Below are 25,632 nucleotides of genomic sequence, written 5' to 3'. Positions count from 1 at the left end.
TGAATGAAGTGGTTTCTAAAGTGCAATCTATTTTAAAAGACATCATTAAATCACAATGGGTTGCCAGACATGTCACTAATTCAAATTTTTGCGCCACAACTTCCAACATGTGGATTTTTTGGAGTCTACTCTGGCATTAGGTTCACATAATCCTTTCGCTGATAGTTGTTGTTGTTGTCTTTTGGCTTTTCCTGGTTAGGGGTCGCCACAGCAGAACTCCGGTCCGCTAATGATTGGCAGTAGATTTTCACGAATGCCGAGGTGCCAGCTCGACGTTCAACCTTCAGCGAAGGCACGCCCATTTACGCATGTCTTTTGAACGCCCACCAAACCAAATTCTGACTCAAAACATCAAGTCTTCAACCATTCTAATAAATAATTTAAATCTCACGAGGGGGAGTAACATCTTCTTGTAAGGTTTAAGGTGAAGGAACCCTCTGAAAAATATCTTCACAGTAGGAATAGAGGCAAGACAAGGTTGTCAAAAAGAACAGGCTGATCAGGCCGATCAGTGGACTTTAATAAAAGACAGAATCAAATATAAGTTTAAGGAAATGAGAAAGCCAGTCAAGAACTTTAAGCAAGTGTATTCATAGGAGGAAGGCTTTAACAAAACCAAATATTAAGTATCTTTCATATGAACAACTACACCTTTTTAGCTACAGGTTTCCTTGCTCCTTCAAAAAAAAAAAGCCTTTACCCTCTATTGAGAATCAAAGCATCAATATCAAAGCTATAAGATGAAGATCATGCAGGAAGGGTAAAACACTAAGGTTTGCCCCAGAAGAAAAAGGAGGGTATTCACTTAGTGGTAGTCCATAGTCAGGGCAGAGGAATCAGTCTGGCAGTTAGGGCAGAGGAATCAGTTTGGCAGTCAGGGCAGAGGAATCAGTCTGGCAGTCAGGGTGCAGGATCAAGACTATGAAGTGCTAATAGCCCTACTTCCTCTGATGCAGGCTTTGATTCCTGCTGCCTTTATTTGCTTATTGTGTGACCTTTAGTGAATCTCTTAACCAGACAGTGCTTTGTGGAAACTGGAAATTTGGGCTAGGGTCATTAATGGTCTCCAGGACTGAAAAGAAAGTGATCGATAAAAAGCATTGACTGAAAAAAAGTCAGTGTTTCACATTTTCTGCACAAAACTGGCCATAAATAACTGGTGCACATAGAAACTTTGTGTTGTTCATCCCAGAAACTGTGCTCTATTTAGAAGTTAATCTGTTTTGTACTGCACTACTTTCATCTACACTACAACTCAGCATTTGTCTCGCATGTTCTAGAAGAACCACGTCACAGCTGAAAAGCATATTTCAAGATCAGCTCAGAATGTGGGAACAAATAAACAAATGCTTATATATTTTTCTAATCCACTATGTTTTCTGTGTTTGATGCAAAGAAAAAAGTCATAATCTAAAGCAAACTGGCATATCCCTAGCCAGCTGCACCATCTTAAATAAGCTTCAGAGTCACCATGATGGGAATCAGTTCATAAGTAGAACCTTCAGGTGTACTCTTAGAAGTTCTCTTCTCAGGAAGGGTATCATATAATTGGATTTTTTACCACAGGGTCAGCTGCCCTATACGGCCCTCAAAACCTTTCTATTTCAAGCCGAATTTAGAGTAACGAAAAAGATGAAAGCAAAGGTTAAGGAGTCAGAAAAATGCATCTGACACTGAGTTGTGCTTTGAGTCTTCATTCTCTGGAGCGGACAGTGGAAATAAGGTGGAATATGATCTGCTAATGGGGTCGCCCCCTTATAAGAAGCACCAGCCACGAGGGTATAAATGTGTTCAACAAAAGTAAAAAACAGTAAGAATGCAGAGTAGTGCAGTGCTCATCAATCTCTACCACAGCCAGCCGGTATCACTATGTGGAACGGGAAACAGAGACAGAAGGAAAGAGTGATCAAAAGAATATCTAGCAAAACAAATAATCACATCACAGTGCATGTGCAAAGCTTTATCTGTTGTGATCTGTCCTGTTACATATTTTACCGCATATAAAAAGCAATGACGGCATTATTTAAAGGTGCACACTGACATTACTTTGTGGACGCAGCTTGTTCATTAAAAAGGGGCCTTTCAAAATCATTGAACGGCCATTAATAACACCACTTCTTAAAAGATGCCACCATTATGTGTTTTGTGTATTTCTCTGACGCCTGACTATTTTGCAGGTCCTTTGTGTTCATGGCCTGTACATAATGTGTATTCTTTTTTGTTTTCCAAGATAAGGCTGGCCTTGTCTCATTCACAGAAGCATTTCACATTTGATCTCTATGCAGACATATTCAACTACCTATCCTGAGCAAAAACTGAGGGTGGAGCACAGTCTGTTTACATCTGAGTAACTACCAGAACGATGGCACGTGGTTATGTACATAATACAGGGTACTACTAAAACACCTAAACTTCAACTCTTTCTGAGGCACAGTGTTGTGTTCCTCAGCTGTCGACTTCTTTTAACAAAGTACAGCATTGAAGACATTTACAAAAGCAGGGATCAGTAAACTACACTGTACTTCTTTACAAGAGGTTCATATTCAAATAACCCAAGTATGTAACACACAACTTATTTGTTTGCAGTGGTTAACTAAATTGTAAATCTGAACATTTTACTGTTTTGTTTCTGCCATAATGACCGTTTTTAACTGATCTTACGCAAGTATTGTGGTTTTCTGCCTCCTGTTCACTTGCTTAGAGAGCTGTATACAGCTCGAGTAAACATTATAGACATTATAAATACTTCAGTACAACAACGTGATAATTGTCACTGTACTAATGTGAGTATTACTTGCAGTGAGATTGTATTTGTCCCTCCAGTGATATTACAAATAGGCTGTTTACTGTGGTATATAATGCAAACTGACATTCAATTCCCGTGTATTACACAGTGCAGTCAAAAATGCACAGGAGTGCTTAATTGAGGAAAGCACATACTTTAAATGAAGCTGGCAAACTGCCAGAATAACAAAAATGCAGTTCTATTTTCCCTACAGCATTGAACACTGTGCTGTCCCTGTTATATGGTAACCTTTTTAATGTAGCTGTAAAGCCTTAGCAGCATGCCTCCCTAGCTGAAAGTCTAAGATCTGAACCCCTATTTCTGAAAGAATGATGAGAAATTCATCACTGTATCATGGGACAAAAAGAGTAGCAGCATACATAGGATCATGGAACTCCGCAGAAGCAGCAAAATGAAAACGCACATTTGTGCACACATATGAAAAGCAAAAAAAAAATGTTAGTACGTTACACAGAGCCCTATGCACAGCACCACCTTTCCACACTGAATAATATCCTGACATAAATACACTGACAAAAAAACACCACTTATGCTAACCGGTAATCTGAAAGCACAATGCATCTTGTCAAAAAACATAAAACAGAAAGAACAGGGCGGCCCCAATGATAAGTATATTTACTGAACAGAACCCGCATGCCTGCAGGGATTACACAACTTTTCCTAGTGACAATATGGCAGACTATGGATAGCAATACCGTTTACTATTCCAAGCCTTGTGCTACAACGCATCCATCCACAACCGTTTTTCCCATTTTTGCAGATATAACTATTAAAGAAAGTTGCAAGCATTCTATATTTTAATATTTTTATAATATATAGCTATTAAAGAAAGTTGCAAGCATTCTATATTTTAATATTTGTATAATATATAACTATTAAAGAAAGTTGCAAGCATTCTATATTTTGATATTTGTATAATATATAACTATTAAAGAAAGTTGCAAGCATTCTATATTTTAATATTTGTATAATACATAACTATTAAAGAAAGTTGCAAGCATTCTATATTTTAATATTTGTATAGTATAACTATTAAAGAAAGTTGCAAGCATTCTATATTTTAATATTTGTATAATATATAACTGTTAAAGAAAGTTGCAAGCATTCTATATTTTAGTATTTGTATAATTTTGGAAGAATTCTATATTTTATATTAGTAAGTCAAGTACACGTTTTACATACTGACAATTTCTTTTTAGTGGTGGTGAACAACAAAAAACATTTGTTAAAAATAATATACTTTAAATAAACAAAAGTAACCGAACACCAAATTTCTATACTGCTCTGCATGGTGATCAGTAATCCCAACAGACAAGCACAGTCCTTTTCTGGGAGGACTTGATTAACTTCAAGACAATCGCAGTAGCAGTGGATTAAAAATTCAACAAACGGGAAAAAATGGGAAAACTGTAATACCTCACAATGAGCTCATTAAATGAATCAAGAAAATTACACAATGATCATCAAAAAAATCTACTCCATTTCTACTTTTAAAATGGATACGAACAGCAACTGGTAAGGATAGGAAGGATACACGTATAATGTTTAGAGGATAAAAACAAAGGTGAAGTCAGGCAGTGAGAAGTAGGATATGGAAAATGGCGAACAATACGTAGGTACAAAAATTAAACAAAACGTCTCAAACCATAAAGAAGATGCAATGTTTTTTTAACAAAATAAGGCATTTTTACATCATACTTAATAATGCATAGGGAGAATGGGCCCTGTAAATTAGGCCATACCTTCTTTCAGAAAGAGGTCTCTCACACACACACACACACACACACACACCAAATGCTTGTCATAAGTTTTCAGAGCAGGATGGTGCTGTGGAATCTGAGGTCCCTGGTAATTAAAGGAGAAACAATTCTCTATAATTTAGGATATACATGCAAAAAAATGGTGATAAACGGCATAGCACTGGTGATTTGTGTGCTATAAGAAAAACATGACCAAATTAAGCCTCAGAAAACAACAGTGGTGGTTACAAGTCATTTTAACTAGTATATCAGCTGAACTGTTTAGCACAGTACAAATGCACTATCCTAGCAAGTCTGTATCCACTTAATGAATATCTAAATATTCCTCTAAATGTTTTTCATTTTTATTTATTATCTGACATTTGTTTACCAGGAAAGTCCAACTGGGCAATATCCTCTTTTCAGCGAAGGCCCCAGGAGAAAAGCATAACAAATTTATATTTTTAAGTTGTGTGTACCATGCCGAGGAATATACCCTATTCAAATGTAATAGCAATATTAAAAATGACTACACCTGAAAGCTGAACATACACTATATGTAAAAAACCAACAGAGGTAAGAGACAATAAGCAGAAGGGAATAATGTGTTTAACAACTATTTCTTTTCAAGAATAATAATTCAAATAAAGTGACAAAACTATGTACAATAGTTCTAAGCCATAACAGATACAAGCCATTTACAAAAATGTCACACATTTTAGTACATATATATTTTCAACAGATAACAAATATAGTTCTATAAATACCTCCTCAGGTCCCCCCCTGAAAGAGGCTACTAACCTATTTGGATAACCCAGTCAAAAAATGCTAAATAAATATAATTTTATTTGCATAAAAAAGACATGGCTAACTTAACCTCATTAAAAAATATGTACTGAAATAATGATGGTCCTACGAAAAAGTATGACTTTCTCCCTGCAGAAAATGTGTTTGCCATATTTTACATATTACTCGCATGTAGTAAGAATCTTGTTAGTTGGGAAAGTTAAATGAAATACATACAACACTGCAACTGATGTACCTAGTTCAACTGAAGAAATTAGTCGGTAGGTTTGCATGGGAGATCTCCCTTCAACCCAGGTATTTGATTATATTAAGGGGTGAAGTGGTGTGTGGATCAGCATTCTCCTCTCAAAAGGAAAGCACAACTATGAATGCCTTTTTAAAGTGGCCATTTTCATTTTAAGAACATTTGCATCCATGCTCATTATACAGTCGACGACACCCCCTTGTTTACTCATCCCATAACGATTGTCTTTTCACCACGTATCTGGTTCTTGCACAGTTTGTTCTGACTTACTTATTTATTTGCTAAACAAGTGTTTGAACTTCGTCCAAGGAGCATGACATAAGGGAAAGGCCATAAAAAAGTAACAGTTTTAACAAGAAGTCATAACAGAAATTAATGTAAGAGACAATGCATACAAGAAATCAGCAAAGTAAAATACAGCAACTATTAAAACATTGTAATACAGTGTAAGGGATAATTTAATACATGGGGAAACTGAGAATGAAACGAGACAGAGAAGGTTTTAAATTAATGTATTACATGATGCATTAAAATATACCTTTCACTGACAGAAACATCAGTATTACAAGAATTACAAATAACAAGAAAATAGCATTATAAGGACCACACATGAAACATGCAAGACTTGCTGGTAATTTGTTGCCTCTGTTCTGGCTCTTATAGAAGACATACTAACATAAAAGAAGTCAGTGTAAAACAAATTACCAAATTCACAACTGGTAAATGCACTGTAACTATAATAGTTCCTACAGAATAAATTATGGGAAGGAAATCACATAAAACTACGAAAAACTAAGCTACAATACATTTGTTCTCCATATATGAAATGTCATTAAGGACAAATGGTTTAAATGAGAAAATATAAAAAGAAAGTAGTAGTCAAAGTGGATGTAACAAATAATAATAATAATAATACAAAATCTTAACTAAAACTGTAGCTAAAAAGCCAGAATAAAGTGGGAATAACACAAATGCTGACAGTTCAAAAGTAAAATACATTATAACTGGAAAAAGCAAAAAGAGTGAATTATGACATTCATTTTACGTCTGAATTTTATTTTTCTCATGGGCCACAGCTTACAAAGGCTGAGCTATGGATGTGTTACTTCATTCAACAAACAAATAATTGAAAATACATAAATACATACAGGCAAAAAACTGAATACATTGTCCAACATAATTATTCTCTGCTAATCTATATTTCACCACTCTCAAAAAAGAGATGGAAATTATTTTAGCCTTTCCCAGCAGTGGAAAAAATGAAAACATAGACACAGTTATTAAGATATATATGTTTATGTTTATGAAAATTAATAAAAATTTATTCAGTAAAAAGAAATATTTTGATATGTCAGATAACATGCTTTACTTAGCTCCAGTAATTGATTAAGTTTAGAAAAAAATAGCAATTAATTCCACTTGCTGGGTTTGAACATATTTATATTCCAGAAGAGAGACCACAAGTCAGTGTTCCTTGTTCTAAACTGTATTTAAAAGTAAACATTTCTTGCACATATTACTTCTGCTAGCCTGCTTCTATGTAGTTCAACTACATTTTCTGCACAAAAAAATGTAATCAAGTCCAAATGCTATTATTTCCTCTCTTGCCAGGCTCCTAAAGCCCAAGGGTGCTGTTCATATACCTTGTTTATTCATTATAGGGACATTATTGTCCATTAATTTGACAGTATATAGTCTCAAAAAAGAAATAAAAAAGGTAGAGAAATGTGCTAATACAAAGGCAGTCACACTAAAAGAACAGATCATATCAAAGGGATGAAAACCTCCCTCTGCCTGACCTACTCCCTTTAATATGGGATACATATGAAGAGCAGGGTTCTTAACTGTGTCATGGAAAATGGAAATGTGTACGTACTGGTTGACAAGATTATTTTTAATGGGTTCCTTAGTGAGACACACAAATGATTTGGATACATACAACAAAGTACTTTAAATGTTTAAAATGTTTAATAAATTTCATGGAAGACCTTTTGTCTTATAAGTTCAAAACATGCACATAACAAAAACTGAATGAAACTACCAAGACAAAGAGATAACATCTGTCACCTTATATCTTATGAGTACAAACTAAGAAACATGATTAATAAAAATCTAACACACTCACCAGAGCAATAACATACACAGCCCCACACAGCCCTCTTTTCAGTCTGAAGTTTCTTGTACTTACAGATTGTCAGTCTTGTCAGCTGATGAAACCTGAGTTCCATTCTAAACCTTTTGTATTTGTAAACATATCTTGGTGAAAATACACCTGGGAAAATCTGAAACCTATGTGCTGATATGTACTTAAAAAGCTTCACCCTTACTGCTATTTCCTTGCAAATTCACTCTATTCATACTTCTATAGTATTCAGATATTCAACTCCCTCAGATGAAATGTAGTGCTTGCTAAGGAACTTCAGTATAAATTATGAGGATACAACTTCATCTAGGGCTTGCCAAATACAACGTAGTCTGATGGAGCACTAAAAGGAGTTTTTGCATCATCTTCGTTCATGAGAACATTCCTTACACTACGAATGATGTCACATTTCCTTTTCCTAAAATTATTACTGTTACTCAGACTGAAGAAAATTGAAAGAGAACACCGTAATAATGTGGCAAAGAGCTAATGCAAATATTCAGAAAGTATCACTTGCATTTATTACACTAAGTTGCATATAAGCAATATGTTTTCCTTTTAGTCACATTTAACACATGGATATAAATCAGCAAACCTGAGCACTGATCCAAAAACAAGGCAAAGTCAAAGGTTTGCTGCTTTTCATTTTCCTCACCGTGTCCAAATTACTTGCAAATGTATTCAAACACAATTTTAAAAGATGCTTTATTTTATTTAGAATAACTGTCTTCACTTCTATATCAGAAAGGCTGGGGGATATGAAGCATAAACATGGAGAAAAATACTCTGGTTTGGAAAGCCATAAATCCTTATTTGGACCTGCTAACCTGAAAGCCAAGGAAAGCGCACTCAGACTAGTTTTCCTAAATGCTACATCTGATTAAGCTACACTATTAAGTGACAGCTGAACTTTAGCATTAATATGATATTATTAAAATAACGGTATGATTTTTTTACAATAAAAATGATGAATGATTTTGGACAGCCCAATTGACAGAAAGCAAGAGGTCCCTTTAATGAGATTTGACAAAATGGAGACATATGCAGAATATTCGTTACAGCTCACATCACTGGGGCCTTCCCGAGGAGGCAGTGTTCATGCTTTTTTTGATTGTCTACAAGCAGTGAAGCATCTATTTCAATTGTCACTTCCTTTCTCTCAGGATTTTGAATTTTGCTCTTGTCATTTACATATTACTGCTAATCAGACATCTTCATGTGAAGGTTCAGAATCTAAAATGAGAAAGCGTTCTGAAACATAAGGCACAGAGTGCCAAGAAGTGAACCTTTGTCAGCAATATTTCTAAACCAGAAAGCTACTCTGGTCAGGCTCATGTAAAACAAAGCCTGCGCTTAAATCTAAGTTGAACAGTTCCAGTGGCTTCTCAAGAACAAGCCAAAAGAGATAAATAATGCAATATTATGTCTAGCATCATTTCAAGCACGTATGCATTTTACAAGGAAAAAACTTATAACACCTGCACACATAAAGAGAGTTTGTACAGTGTTGGTTTCTTATAACCCTCCTACATATATGCACATAAATGCAAAGAAGAAATGAGTGAAACCTGACTAAGCACTATTTACTAGAAGAAAATATAATGCACATTCTCTCAATGCATTAAGCACAGTATATTTGTTGCAAGTATTACAATTCAAATATCCAGAAGCAGTCTGAATATTAGACAGGAATGTGCTACAGTAACAAATTCAAATCAACCAATGCAGGAAAACCTTTAACTGCTGAAAGGAAAACACCACTACTGTTACTCCAAAAATAAATAAATAAGTTTCACACTGTTTTTATGAACTCAGCAGAAAATGAGAGTTAAATGTCATATTTCCTACTTCTTTTCAAGATGGGACATTTCTTGTTTCAGGTCAATGCTGGATGCTCTTCTTACTCAAGAGCAAGGTATCCGCAATCTTCTGCTAGCCTAAAGGATTTCATGAAGCAAACAAACACAAAAATAATAATTCTGCCTGTCTCAGAATTTCGGCATTTTTAAACAAATCTCCATGGCTCATGAGTCAATCTAAAAGACAATAATGTGGGTGTGTACAACTTGTGCAGGCATGCTACCTCACATAATGTGGTACTGTGGGGAAAAAAGTACTGCATGGGCCCAGTCATCTCCTTACCTTCGTAACATTCCTGTCAGAATCCTTGAACTCTTCCCGAGGTTTGCATCAGTTTCTCTCAGCTACAAAAATATAATAAGAAAAACAATAATGAAGCAAAACAACTTTGCTTTGCCATCTTAATTACAAGAAGGCCTCTAATTGTATAACAACGATGCTGTCAGTTATGTTTTAATTTTTTTTCATATATTTAACACATATAAGAAAACCAGATGCCCAGGATAATGTAGCAGCAGCATACATTTGCTGGCGACACAAATATTGTTCCAAAAAAACAGTGCTATTACTCTGTCAGTATTATCATGCACCGTTAGACCACTGGAGCTGTACTCATACTGTGCCACCTAACTGTCATATAACCAAAGATTAAGGGAAGTAACTGCCTCGTATTCTACTGGCATGAAAACAATATCAAAGAAAGAAAGGGCTAGCGAACCACTTTATTCCAAGACATTGATGTAATGCTAATATTAATCTATGCATAACGTGAAAGTCTACTGACTTCACGAAGACCAATCACTGAACGACTTATCTACCTTAACAGGAAATGACATAGGTTATAAAACAGAAAATAAATACTTGAGGTCCCCATCTTGTAGTGGAGGATTTTCATCTGCAGTAACAGTGACCCACCAGGTTAAAGAGAAGACCTGGATTACCTGCAGGTCAGCTGAGAAGAAATGGACTAAGCATGCACAGACAGTGTTCTTTCTCTAAAAGGAGACAGGACTTAAGAATGGCATCAGACACCCCCCATCAAATGCTAAAAGTCCACTTCACAGCTGGCTTATGTACTTCTTGGGAAAAGTAGGATCTGTAATATCAGAGTGTCACACAAACACTGCACTAATGTCACAATACCAAGTTATCTGCCAACACCAACTGCTCCACCCCTGAAAAAATGGAAAAGCAGAATGACAACTTTCTAACCCTCTGAATTCACGCAGCCATCATACTATCGGACACTACAAGGCCGATACCTGACAAAATGAAGGTGACCTGAATGGTGAGTGCTAGCACTAGGGGCCATCATACTATCGGACACTACAAGGCCAATACTTAACAAAATGAAGGTGATCTGAATGATGAGTGCTAGCACTAGGGGCCATCATACTATCGGACACTACAAGGCTGATACCTGACAGAATGAAGGTGACCTGAATGATGAGTGCTAGCACTAGGGGCCATCATACTATCAGACACTACAAGGCTGATACCTGACAAAATGAAGGTGACCTGAATGGTGAGTACTAGCACTAGGGGCCATCATACTATCAGACACTACAAGGCCGATACCTGACAAAATGAAGGTGACCTGAATGGTGAGTGCTAGCACTAGGGGCCATCATACTATCAGACACTACAAGGCCGATACTTGACAAAATGAAGGTGATCTGAATGACGAGTGCTAGCACTAGGGGCCATCATACTATCGGACAGTAGAAGGCCGATACCTGACAAAATGAAGGTGACCTGAATGGTGAGTGTTAGCACTAGGGGGCCATCATACTATTGGACACTACAAGGCTGATAACTGACAAAATGAAGGTGACCTGAATGGTGAGTGCTAGCACTAGGGGCCATCATACTATCGGACACTACAAGGCCGATACCTGACAAAATGAAGGTGACCTGAATGGTGAGTGCTAGAACAGTTTTCAGACTTTCACACAAGAAATAAATATTCTTGGCTGCGATCTGAAAAAACATAAAAAAATACTTAGCTGCATTTCACTTACAAAGTTATATGACTTTAGCTTGTAAATGTTATCTACTTTGCTTCCAAATGTGCTCACTGAGAACAAATTCAGACTTGATATTCAAAACTGCTTATGGCGAAGCACCAATACAACACTCACACTAAAAATACAAATGACAGCATGAAAATGAATACACATTATATAAGAAAACTACAAACAGAGTCAACCAGGTATGGAAAAAATGCCGCTAAACAGTTAAAATGTGAACTCAAATAAATGCACCTTCAAAGATGATCCTGACACAACCTAGAGAGTAGATTCCAAAGATGTGATGCTTTGAAAGCAAAACAGCAAATGCCAGAGGATTCAACCCTCACCACTGGAATAATTAGCAGCTTCTGAGAGACACAGCACAGAGTATAGGCAAGACTAAGTGATCAGACGGTTTTTCAGACAGGGTCAACAGACTTCATAAAGGGCAAGAAAGGCCATGCTAAGAAATTTGTAGGTGATCTGAGATCCAACTGGAAGCCAGTGTAATCTCCAACCTACAGGCATAATATACTGATAATGAGATGTTACGCTAACCCAGCAAAAGAGTTTGTACTAAGTGCCGAAAATCACGTAAACAAACTGGATTCCCCACTTACAAGTAGTTGCAGCAGTCAAGACATGAAGAAGCCAATGGCACACACAGCATCAGACAGTATACAAGATTCATGAGACAATGGGATGCACAGCATCAGACAGTATACAAGATTCAAGAGCCACTGGCATGCTCAGTATCATACAGTATACAGGATTCAAGAGCCAATGAGACACACACTATCAGACAGTGTACAAGATTCATTAACCAATGGCACACACAGCATCTGACAGTATTCAAGATTCAAGAGCCAATGGCATGCACAGTATCAGACAGCATACAAGATTCATGAGTCAATGGCACGCACAGCATCAGACAGTATACAAGATTCAAGAACCAATGGTACACACGGGATCAGACAGTATACAAGATTCTTTAGCCAATGGCATGCACACCATCAGACAGTATACAAGATTCACGAGCCAATGGCATGCACAGCATCAGACAGTATATACAAGATTCATGAGCCAATGGCACACACAGCAAGACAGTATATACAAGATTCAAGAGCCAATGGCATGCACAGCATCAGACAGTATACAAGATTTATGAGCCAATGGCATGCACACCATCAGACAGTACACAAGATTCATGAGCCAATGGCATGCACAGCATCAGACAGTATACAAGATTCATGAGCCAATGGCATGCATAGCATCAGACAGTATACAAGATTCAAGAGCCAATGGCATGCACAGCATCAGACAGTATACAAGATTCAAGCAATTTTCTGTACATGTAAACAGAAGGCCAGCACTTAGTTCTTTAGTGTCTACTTATTGTCAAGGATTACTCAACAACTGGGCACTTTAGAAATGAATTCCAGCCTCCAGCCCTCTTAAATAAAACATGAGCTCAAGGATGGAAAATTCAAGGTTCTTGAGCAAGACATGCATGCCTATGACAATTGTCTAAGTCATACTTCGCATGAACTAGTTGCTAAGAATCTCTTTATGGAAACAGCCAAGATCATCAACAAGGGAAACCAGGACTAACACTGAATCCTGAGGGAAGGGAGGGTAAGCAGTGTATCATCAGTGTGGCAATGAAAATGAATGTCTCTCCTGAAAAGATCAACCAGAAGCCACAAATGCACAGTACTTTGAGGAGAACAAAGGGCAGGATAAAGAATAGTTATGAATACTCAGTAGCCAGTCAAACAAGGTAGGAAATTAACCACTGAAGATGTTCCTGAGAAACCACTATAGCTTAATAATCTATTCAAGAGGATCAATATCAACTATTTTAAAAGTTGCCACAACATTAAAGAGGACCAGAATAGAACAAAATGTTTGATCTCTTACCATAGCAAATCATTAAAGACTCTAAGGCCCATTTCACTACTATGCCATGTCCAGATAGACTAAAATGGACAGTACAGTGTATGTTTCTTCAGAAATGAGTTAAGATATGAATATAGAATATTTTCAACTACATTTCCAACAAAGTGAAGCTTTGAGATAAGTTAGCAAATATCAATAGGTTCATAGGTTGATACTAGGCTATCTGCCCTAGGGCATTTACAAGCCTAGCCAGAGTGTGTTTGGCTTTTGCCACCCTTCTTAGATTAGTTGACTGTGCCTCTGTATAGTAGGTCACAGAAGATAGCCCATTTAAGGTTAGTTTACCGTGCCTCTGTCTAGCAGTGACACAGAAGAGATCCCAGGGGTAAATTTACGATCTCCCATCCAAACGTCAAGATTCTTCTTGAAGAGGGTCATTGAGGGGCTCTGTCTGACACGGATTGGGATTTTGTTCCAGAGTGAGGGGAGCCTCTGGGATATGAATCTGTCCCTCCAGCATGTTCTATTTATTTCTGTGCTGAGGTTTAAGTCACTGGAGCATGTAGTTCTGATGGATTTGGATTTCTTGAGGTGGAGCATGTCCATTAATTCTGGGTTGGACATGGCTTTATGCGTCAGGCACAGATCGCCTCTGAGTAGGCGTAAGCAAATGAGTAGAGCTGGAGTTTCTTTAGCCTAACTGCATAGGGCATCTGTTTGAGTCCCTTGATCCTCTTGGTGAGGTGCTTTTGGGGTCTTTCTAGTTGTAGCAGGTGTCGGGTAAGGTACATCCCAAATGGGGCATTGTATTCAATTATGGGCCTGATGAGTAGAGGGGCACAATGACCTCTCTTGATCTAGATGTGAACCCCTTCGTGATAAGGTGGGCTATATAGAATGTCTTTCTAACCACTTTGGCAGTGTGATTGTCAAAGGAGAGATTGCAATCTACTTGGGTCCCCAAATCTCTAATTACTTCTTCCGTACTTAATGGATTACCACCTATGTGGTAATTTGTGGGCACTTTGTTTTTCCCAAAGGGGATGACTATGCACTTTTTGGCATTTAGCTTTAGGCCATGGCACTGGCACCAGTTATCCGTCTCTGTGAGACCTTTTTGTAGGATGCTTGTGTCAGCCGGTGAGTCGATTATGGCCCCCAGTTTGCAGTCATCTGCAAATTTTGTTAGCCATAGTCCTCCTGTGTTAGCCTGTATCTCAGATAAATATATACCGAACAAGAGAGGTCCCAGGACTGAGCCTTGTGGGATGCCACTTGTAACTGGTTTAGAGTCTGACATGGCACCTGCAATTCTGACCATGTGGGTTCTATCCCTAAGCCAGTCTGCCACCCATCTTGTGACATAGGGGTTGATATTTAAGCTGGTCAGCTTATTTATGATGCCCGAGTGGGGTATTGTGTCGAAGGCTTTTGCAAGGTCAAGGTATGCTGTATGCCCTACCTTCCCTTCGTCTATGGCCTTGGTGACTGTTTCAAAGAAATTGACCAGGTTCAAGAGGCAAGATCTGCCCTTAACAAAGCCGAATTGGGTAGGATCCAGTGTTTGGAGGTTCCCAATGTCTTTGTTTATGAGTTCCATGATGATACGCTCCATAGCTTTGCAGACCAGGTTAGTTAGGCTTATAGGGCGATAGTTTCTGGGGTCCATTGTGGCACCACCTTTATGGAGTGGGACCACTGTTGCTGTACGCCATTCTTTGGGTACATATCCTGTTGTAAGGATGAGATTGAACAGTGATTTTAAGTGAGGGTTCAGTTTTTCTTGGAGCTCATGTAAAACGCAGCCTGGGACACCATCAGGTCCCATTGACGCTCTGCTTTTTGCTTTGGAGAGGGCAGCTCTCACCTGTGCATCTGTGATGTCAGGGAGGCTGCACTCTGTTGGGATAGTCATTTGCTCATTTGGGGGGGGGGGGGGAGTTTGCACTGAACCTGTCTGCCAGGATGTTGGCAATGTCTGTGGGTTCAGTGTATTTTTTGTCATTTTGCACTAACTCAGAGCATATCTGGGAGTTTCCACCCAGGTTTCTGACATAACTAAAGAAAGCCTTGTGATTATCTTTAGTGTCTTGTGCAATTTTTCTTTTGAAGCTAGCCTTAGATGATTTTATGAGGGATCGTAGTTTCTTGCTAGTACTGATCAGAGTTGCCTTACCTTTCATGGAATTTGCTCTATCATGTAGTAGCTTCTCCCTTCTGTTGTACAGCTTATTTATGGCTGGGGTCCACCAGACAGGTCTCCTGCCTTTGGCGGAGTGTGTCTTGGTTTAATTTGGGATAGCACGATCCATGCATTCCTGTAGGTATCCATAGAATGCGTTTGTAAAGGATTCTGCGGTTTGGGCCGTATTTTCCACTAGCCTTGGAGCTTTGAAGGATTCCACCTCGGTTTTGAGAAGTGGGAAGTTTGCTTTTGAGAAGTTTTTGATCGTGGTTTCCTTTGCTGGGGGTGGGGACGGGATATGGATGTCCATAGTAATTAATTTATGGTCAGATCTTACCAATGAGAGGTATACCTCTGGTATGGAACATAGAGTCCCCATGTTGGTGATGATCAGGTCCAATATGTTTTCCCCTCTTGTGAGAGTGGTGACCAGTTGTTCCATAGCATTTGAGTTTATAAATTCCATAGCATTTGAGTTTATAAATTCTAGGAACCAATACTTTCAGGATCCAATGTGGCTTTTTAAGAAACAGACTCACAAGGATCTAAACTAAAAGAAAGATACTAAATTTCAAAGAGGACAATGCACTGACATACAGAATAGGATCCAAAGTGTCCAGACACAAACTAACTAGCCTGGCAGGACAGGTGTCAAGCCTGCATGTTGTTTTATGCATATTTAACCCAAAGTAAATAAAGTCATCATAATGAGGCACCACAAACTCATTCTGACATCAAACATTAACATCAGCCGACCACAACGCTGGGAGCACTGGAGGCAACAGCAAGTCACGTGAACTGACAGACGCAAACACAGCTGTAAAATTATAATGAAGTGACACATTCCTTGGTAAAAAGCCATCGACTGGTAGACAGGTTGGTCTACATAACCACTCAACTACCTTGGACACTTGGTTAACTAAAGTGGAACACATCCTGAACATGAAGACTTCCTTCTTATGGGACACTTCCAATTGCTATGAGGCATGCTAACCCAGTCTAAATCTGTCACTCAGCAGATCAGTGTGGCAGCAACAGCATTCAAGCTGTTGTTTGGAGTTATGCAGACTTTAGAGCTTGAGATTAATCCATGGCTCATGAGCTAAAAGATGGACCAGACATAATCAACTGAAAGCAATTAAATCCATGGAGTATGAATTAATTGTACTATAAGCAGATAGCAACCAATTCAGGTCATCTGCAATAAGAACAAAACACTTTGACGATGGCTAATATGAACTTTTTTCAGAGAATTGGTGGCTTATACATCACCACTCTAGCTGGAAAGTAAATGTTCTCCAGGCGGGTGTTAATCCACAGGTAATGCCCACTGAAAAAAAAGTCCACCATTTCATGGCAGCATATTAAGCTGGCATGAATCTTGAACACAGTAAATATAACATTTGCCAATTTTTTACTCTTGCAAAACAGTGCTTTGTTGTTTAACAAGTGCAAAATTGAAAGTTTAAGTAAATACTTAAAAAAAAAAAAAAAAGTGTGTGCGGGTCTGTGTATGTGTGTTTGTGTGTCTGTTTGCTTGCACGTATTCATGACAGCGAGGCAGAAACAGACAGAGAGCTCTGACTAACAGGCAGTCCATCACAATGTTAAACTTTAAGTGAAATGAAACTCTTAACACTGGAATTATTGACTGACTTTAATCTTCAATTTTTTTATGGGGAACTGAATGTGTAGATAAGTACTGTGGGGAAAACTGCAATGAATCACACTGTATATTTACTTATTTTATTTATTTGCATGCACAGACACATCTGAATATGTCTACACTATACAGAATGTCTCTACTTGCTCTGTGTGTGTGTGTGTGTGTCTATATATATATATATATATATATATATATATATATACATATATATGTATGCAAGTGTCTCTGCCTGTCTATGCTTTGGAATCTGTACATTTCTGTATGTATATTTGTAAGTTTGTCTGTGCTTCTGGGAGAGAGAGAGAGAGAGAGTGTGTGTGTGTGTGTGTGTGTGTGTGTGTGTGTGTTTGTGTGTGTGTGTGTGTGTGTGTGTGTGTGTGTGTGTGTGTGTGTGTGTGTAGACATTAAATACCTGTATAACCTGTACTTTGGATGTAAAATAACTCCTCTGACAACTATTATATACACTACAGCAAGTTTTGAACATTAGTCGGAAGAAATATTTTACATCAAAAATATAAAAAAAACTGTATAACAATAAAAAATTACAAAACAGTTTAATAGTCATCTCATTCGCTAAATGTAATAATGCCCTCCAGAGTGTGTGTTATTGAGTAAATAATGCATTTCCAGGAGTGTACAGGCCTTCTGTCTGCTGCGTCAGGCATCAGAACACCCCTGGGGATGATTTACTTACACAATAACACACACCCTCTTTGGCAATATTGTTTGCATATTGTACTTGTTGACATTCAGATAAGACTTTCAAGGAAGCACAACTGCAATAGCAAAATGAACCCGGTATTGATAAGCACACAGAGTGATTCCAACAATAAGAAAATGCACAGCAAATTGGAAGACAATTCCCAAAGAATGCCCTAAATGATATGTAACAAGGGTAAAGAAACAAACCCAAATAACTTCCTAAATACAGAAATTATTTAACAAGAGCTACACACACACACACTTGGTCAATCCAGGTGTTAATGTCACTTAGAATTAATCAGTTTGGGGTGGTCAACACCAACGTGATGTGTGTAAACTCCTGAATGAATGACCTCACACAAATGGGGATGGTACATGAGGAGGTACCCACCTCTGACACACACAGAAAAGTTGAATATTCAAACACTAAACGGGCAAATGATACAAAATCCTTGGGCAGATGCAACTACCAGATAATGGATAATTTGGGGGGAGGAGGAAAGAGCACTGCCAGAATGAAACAAAAGTTACTGTCAAGCCAGGTGTCTTTACAAACCCAAGTGACATGTCCGCAGCAAGTCAGTTCTGATGATAATATAAAAGGATTATTGGAAGTCACTATATTTTTTGGTGATATCAGCACAATATTACTGGCGTCCTAGTTATGCTGGCATACTGACAGGTTGGCTGCCATGTCTGGAAGTGGTAGCATTTGAATGCTTTGTTGTGAGTTTTATGTAAAGAAGTATAACCAAAGAAGAAAAATGTAATGGAAACTAATGGGGGGACAAACAAGAGGTCTTATCTTTCTTTTGGGATACAATACACAAGCATCAGGGCAAAATGATATAGTGAAATGCTATACATGTCATTTGGAAGCAACATGATAGAAGTTTTATAGTATAAAACAAGAGATATTGTATCCCACAGTTTTCTACTGCTATCCCACCTGGTATGTGTGTAAATAGTAACTCAGCCCACTACCACACAGTGTGCAGATGACTCAATAATCATATGTTCTGCTAAAGCTTAACAAATCTGGGGGGAGGCAGGATAAAGATTCAGTTCCTCTTGGGGAATGGTCCTAACAAAACCTGCTCTAACTTGAGAAAGAATCCAGTTTGCAGTGCTTTGTAAATGTATGAAGAGAAGAGCAGGTTGCTGCCTCTAGAATGCTTCTAGAGTTCACTCCTTTCCAATATGCTCCTGAAGAGGATAAGGCTCTGATGGAATGTGCCTTAACCTTGCCTGGAATAGATTTACCATGGTGAAAGTAACAAAAAATAGAAGAGGACAACCAACGAGCAATCATACACTTAGAGACAGGTTGACCCTTCCTAGCTCCAGAATAGGAAATAAACAGTTCTTTGGGTTTCATTAAAGGGCTTAGTTCTGTCAAGGTAGCTCCTGAGCTATCTCTGCCTTGTTTTTAGGCTCTAGAAAAAAACTGGGAGGCTGATGGCTTGACTCATGGTAAATTCAGAAACAACTTTTGGCATGCAAGAAGAATTAGAGCATGCAACAACCCTGTCCTCGAGGAAAATCAGAAAAGGTGGGCCCACCACGACAACTTGCAGCTCAGAGACTCGCCTTGCAGATGTCAGAGCAATACACAAAAAAGTATTCCAAGTGATGAACTTCAAAATAAGCCTAAAAGGCAGGTTCAAAAGGAGTCAAGGTCAATTTTTTTAAGAGCAAAAATGAGATCAAGAGGAAGAGAAATTTGCTTTATTGGGGGGTCTCAGTTGCAACACTTATTTCATACACTGTTTGACCACAAGAGGAGACAAAAGAGAGGGATCCATGGACAGACGGACAGACAGATAAGCCAAAATGGTTGCAAGATGCACCTTGATAGATGCATAGGATAAGCCATTGTTGAGTAGCTCACACAAATATTTCAAAACCAGAAGGGTAGACACCATACCATGCCCTCTGATATTGGTTAGGCACCACCTAGAAAATCTCTTCCACTTGTAAACATAAAATTTTCTAGTTGCAGGTTTACTTGTCTCCTTTAATACCTACTGCACATCCTCATGGAACAAGTGCCTAAAAGGTATCAAGATAGAATCATCTAGACTGTCAGTAACAACTGCTCTAAGCTAGGGTGTCCCAGTAGCCAGTAACACTGTGTGAGCAGATCCAGAGTATTAGGAAGTTTGTGGTATTTGCCCTTTGTCAATTTCATTAAAAGGCAGAACCAACTTTGCTTGGGCCAAAAGGGGGTCACCACAATGATCTTTGGTAATTCTTTCTAAATCTTCAGAAGTACCTTGGGTATTGGTGGAAAGAGCAAAAATGCATAAAGCAACATTCCCGTCCAGGGGAATGAGAATAATTTTGTCTTCTAAGTATGGTTGCAAGGATGTCTCAAAAAAAATTCTTCCAACTGTCTGTTTTGAAAGAAGTGAACAAAACTATTTGAAGTGTTACCCACATTTGGACCAAATCCAGGCAGACCTCCATCATGAGTTTCTAGTCATTATGGTCCATCTGGGATCTGCTTAGTCTGTCTGCCACTTTGTTTTGCTCTGACGGGATGTATGATCTATGAAGCATCAGAGAATGCAATAAGGCTATTTCCCAGGTCATCACTGTCGACCACCAATAGGTTCATAGGTTCATAGGTTTATACTAGGCTATCTGCCCTAAGGCATTTATAAGCCTAGCCCAAAGTTTTGTGGCTTACGCCACCCCTTATATGAAAGAATACTGTGCCCATTAGTTTGTTGTGCCTCTGTCCAGCAGTGACACAGAGATGATTCCTGGGGTAAACCTATGATCTCCCATCCACAGGTCAAGATTTCTCTTGAACAGAGCCAGCGAGGTGCTCTGCCTCACATGGACCGGGATTTTATTCCACAGCATAGGGAGTCTCTGAGTGATAAATCTATCCCTCCAGCACGTCCTATTTATATCCGTGCTAAGGTTTAAGTCGCTTGCTCTAGTGGTTTTGGTGGAGTTGGATTTTTTGAGGTGGAGCATGTCCATTAATTCCGGGTTGGACATGGCCTTGTATGTCAGGCACATGTCACCTCTGAGCAGACGGTATGCGACTGAACAGAGCTGGAGTTTGTTCAATCTGACAGCATATGACAGATTTTGGAGTCCCTTTATCCTTTTGGTGAGGAACTTTTGGGGTCTCTCCAATTGCTGCAGATGTCGGGTGAGATACATCCCGAATGGGGCATTGTACTCGATCATTGGTCTGATAAGTGAAGAGTACAGGGGAACAATGACCTCACTAGATCTGGATGTGAATCCCTTCATGATCAGGTGGGCAATGTAGAGGGTCTTTCTAACCACTTTAGCAATGTGAGTGTCAAAAGAAAGGCCACTGTCAACCTGGGTCCCCAGGTCCCTGATAACCTCTTCTGTGCTTAGTGGATTGCCACCTATATGGTAGCTTGGGGTTACCTTGTTTTTCCCGAAGGGTATGACTATACATTTTTTGGCGTTTAACTTCAGGCCATGGCTTTGGCACCAGCTATCTGTTTCCGTGAGTCCCTTCTGAAGGATATCCGTGTCCGATGACGGTAAAACCTTGCAACCTCTTGTTTGCCTGGGTACCACATGACTTTGATGTTGTCTGTGAACAACAAAAAGGAACCTGGAGACCATAAGTAGTGAAGAACCTTTAAGGTCTGAATCACTTCTAACATTTCTTTGACATTTATGTACTTTGAGGCACCCAAAGGACCCCATTAACCTTGCCCTTGAACTTCCCTGGACACCTCTACCCATGCAAAACCTGACAAGTTCATCTGGACTGACTGAACTGGGGTCTGAAAGGGAAGGAGAAGATCTGAACTGAGAGAAATCAGATCTCTCCTCCACCGAAACCCTCATTCCACAAAATCCAGTTCTGGTACATGGAACTCCAAGAGAAGCAGGTTCTGGGTTCAACTTTTTTTCTGTATTATTGAATCTTTCTCATGTGGATTCTAGTCAGTGGTCTCATGAGGATCACTGATGCCATGAGGCCTAGAATTTTGAGAAACTTCTTCTGGAGGCAGTTTCCTGAAGAGAGAAATCCCTGAAAATGTCCTGAAAAGTCAAAACTTTGTCTTCTGCTAGAAAAGCAATACATTTTTCTATGCCCATCATACACCTCATGAAGACAATTCTTTGAAGGAATGTGATACAGGACTTTAGTAGGTTCAACTTAGAGTTGAGAGCAACTCAAATGTAATGATAACCATCCTTTAGAGGTAAAGTTACCATGAAACAGTGGTCTGGAAGAAGGGGTAGGACCAGCTGCAGGCTGAGCATTTTGACTATGGTTACTTTCTAAAAGCTATTTAGGTACAACAAATGTAACCCTGGTCTCCACAATAGCTCCTTTTGAGTATCAGAAAGATTCTGGTGTAAAATCCTTGTCCTTTTCGTGGTGCAGGATTTGCTTCTATAACCCTTGCTTGCAACTTGTGAAGGAATACCAGAGACAAAAGATGTAGTTGGGTCTGGCAGATGCAGGGGGGGTTCTCTGAAGGGAGGAGGATTTTCTGCCCACTGTCAACAGTATCCTCACTGAATTATTCTCAGCACCCACTTGTCTGAGACTACTTATGGCCAGGCTGCTAGGTTGGGAGTAAGACTGGGGGAAGGGAAGAAGGGCCAGCAGGAAGGGATGGGATGCCCTGAGTTTTGGCATAGTCATTCTTTAGCAGGGAATGATCTTTTTTGGGAAAGGAACCCCTTTCATTTGGTTTGGAAGCATTATCCTCCTGCCATTTCCTCTTGGTACCCCGACTCTTGTTAGGCTGGGATTTTTTTTGTTTGTTCTGACCTTTGAAGTTTGATGATTTGTTAAGGGAGAACCAGGGAATATGAAACATTCAAGATACCCCCATGCATTAACGTTATCTCGATCATCCCACTGTTTGAGGATCTAGGTAGCAGCAGGACCAAACACAAAATCAGAAAGTGAAGGAGCATTCAGAATCTCATTTTTGTAAATCCTCGGAAAAGTTTTGGTTATGTATCCAAGCATGCATTTTCAATACAACAAAGGTGACTGCATTTCTAAAAAATTGTGTCCACACCTTCCAAGACACCCCCAAAGCATGTTTAGAAACCTGAGTAACAACAGAAACACTCTCATTCATGTAACAATTTAATTTAGCAGGCAAAGATATAGTAGTCATCTAAACTGTAAGCATATTGCAAAATAAATTTGTACATGGCGTCCTAACAACTTAAAATTCTAAAGACTAAATTATTAGACTGAACCAACATTTCTCCCTGAGATTCTAACCATTTGTTAATTTTATCTGGGGATGTAGGAGTAGAAGAAGCCAATGCTCTCTTGTTTGTTGGCAGCTGAACAAACCTTAGCTTGGTCAGCTGACAAAGGAACAAAGAGTTGCAAGATCAGAGTACACCATGTACTTCCTCCTATTCCTTTTTACAAACTGGTTCACTAGCCAAAGGGGTTTTATATGCAGGTTTACAGACATCTTCTAAAGCCAGTAACAGAGGACGAATAGCCAAAACGTTTGGAATCTCACCGTCAATAAGATCATACATTCTGCCAATCTTTGGTGCAGCTCCAGATTGCTTCCAGTCAAATATATCTCTAAACCTAGCTAGCATCTGTGAAAAGTGAACACTAGCTTAGGTTTTTGAACCTGTTCATCTTTTGAAGTATCAGATTGGACAGATTCAGAGTGTTCACTACTGTCCACATCAGTCCCCATCAAAATCTACAGCCCTAGACTGACCTCCAGAGAAGGCAGCCCCATACTCATTCTGAACAGGAGCATAGCCTCCGAGATTTGCTGACCATAAAACATGTTTAGCTAAGGAAACCACATCAGCCTTACACAGGATAACAACCTGGCTGTCTGCAGTGTGGTGAAAATTCTGCTTCCGAAACAGCCCTGGAGGATGTGCATGACCCCTGTACCACAGAGGGCTGGGGAACACATCAAAGAATGACACAGAAAAAGTTACGTGGTCTGTGGGCTAGCTTAGGCAACAACAGATTCATAAACTGTAGGCCGAGACATTTTTTTTTTAGTGTAACTGTACTTGAAATGGTGGGGTGGGTGCAGCCTTATCAGGATTCATTAAGTCAGGGGAAAAAAACACCAGCCAGGATAATACATTGGCTCTATTAATGGTTCAGAGCAGGAATAATAGGGCTAAACTTCATAAAATATAGCAGAAACAAGTTTAAATTGTGATAAGCCTTATTCTACAACAGCATACACTCACATTACCAAGAAGAATTCACTTGTTCAGATAGTGTCAAAAATCAAATATAAACCTTTTAAAACAGTATAAATAAACATTTACTCAAAAATTCCCTGTCTGAAATGAAAAAAATCTCCACGGAAAATGAAAATAAAGTAATCTGAGGAAAAAGTGAGCATTAAAGATAAAACAGGCTATAGCAGTGTTAAATCAGAAGTAAATATAATAAACATGAAGAAAAAAGTGAAAAATGTAATATCTTCCTGTCAGAACTTCAAATTGCAGAAGATAAATAACAGAAACAACAAGCACGATTAAATCACAGCTCCACGTACACAAGGCAGTGCCTAGAGTTCAACTGACACCACAAAACCTCAGTTTTCCAATACAAGTTATAAACACTTCAGAAAAAAAACATAACTGCAAAAGACAGTATTAAGCATACAAAGATTAGTACTTTAGAATTCCCAGATGAATTAACAGCAGTTGTAAACTGCAAGGGTATTAAATAACAAGAGTCTGTGTGTGTGTGTGTGTGTGTGTGTGTGTGTGTGTGTGTGTGTGTGTGTGTGTGTGTGTGTGTGTGTGTGTGTGTGTGTGTGTGTGTGTGTGTATACAGGTGTTTTTCATTGCAGAATTGAAAATAAAAAGGGCACTGAAGCCACAAAATAATTTACTTAATTTACAATAAAACCAAAAGCTTGCAAAAACTAATGTCTCATCAGGCAAAATCTCAGAAAATCAAATATTTAAATACTGAAATATTCATCACATGATCAGCAACATCATTTCTTACTAAATAAACAAATCTTATGCTTAATATTATGACGCTTCTCCTTTAAAATTGGTTTATACATATATTACTATTTAAACTTGGGTGAAACTGTACTCTAAACCTACTTAACCATTTAAATTCCTCCTTTTCAGGGGCTTGTCTTTGTTCTTTTCTGTTTTAGTAATTTGTTCAGTTAATATGTAGTAGAACTAAGTATGTGTTCTGCTTTTAGACAAAATGTGACTCTACTGTGTGAATTTTCTGCCATACATGATTTCTACTTATTTTTTTTTCAGCCAACAGCAACTGTACTGTTTGTGTTGTCTAACAAACATAATACACGTGTGCATGCACGTGTGTGTGTTTACATATGTTCGGTCATTATGCAATGTGGTAGGTGTACTGCTAGTGACAGACAAACTAGAAAACCCAGCTGGGATCTTTTCTGAGCTTGTAACTTAACATACCTTCACAGTTTTATGGATATGCCACACACAAACAGCATAAGCCAAAGGAAAACAAAATCAGAGACATTAAGGCCAAAGGGAAGGTCAGAGATGGAGGAAGTAATGTCCTCCTTGGTGTGCATA

General features: G+C 38.6%; 1 protein-coding gene across 2 annotated transcripts in view; it reads right to left on the bottom strand.

Annotated features, from left to right (window-relative positions):
- Positions 1-25,632, bottom strand: part of VTI1A (vesicle transport through interaction with t-SNAREs 1A) — a 3,369,915-nt gene that overhangs the window by 1,228,210 nt on the left and 2,116,073 nt on the right. For both annotated transcript variants that reach the window (XM_044055852.1, XM_044055853.1), the window contains one exon: positions 9,882-9,943. In XM_044055852.1, the coding sequence (XP_043911787.1) occupies positions 9,882-9,943 (62 nt within the window). The remainder of the gene's footprint in view (positions 1-9,881; positions 9,944-25,632) is intronic.

The sequence above is a fragment of the Protopterus annectens genome, chromosome 14.part0 (genome assembly GCF_019279795.1).
Source record: "Protopterus annectens isolate FY-2018-M chromosome 14.part0, PAN1.0, whole genome shotgun sequence".
Lineage (NCBI taxonomy): Eukaryota > Metazoa > Chordata > Ceratodontiformes > Protopteridae > Protopterus > Protopterus annectens.
The sequence above is the reverse complement of the archived record's forward strand: the minus strand, read 5'-3'. Positions and strand labels throughout refer to the sequence as shown.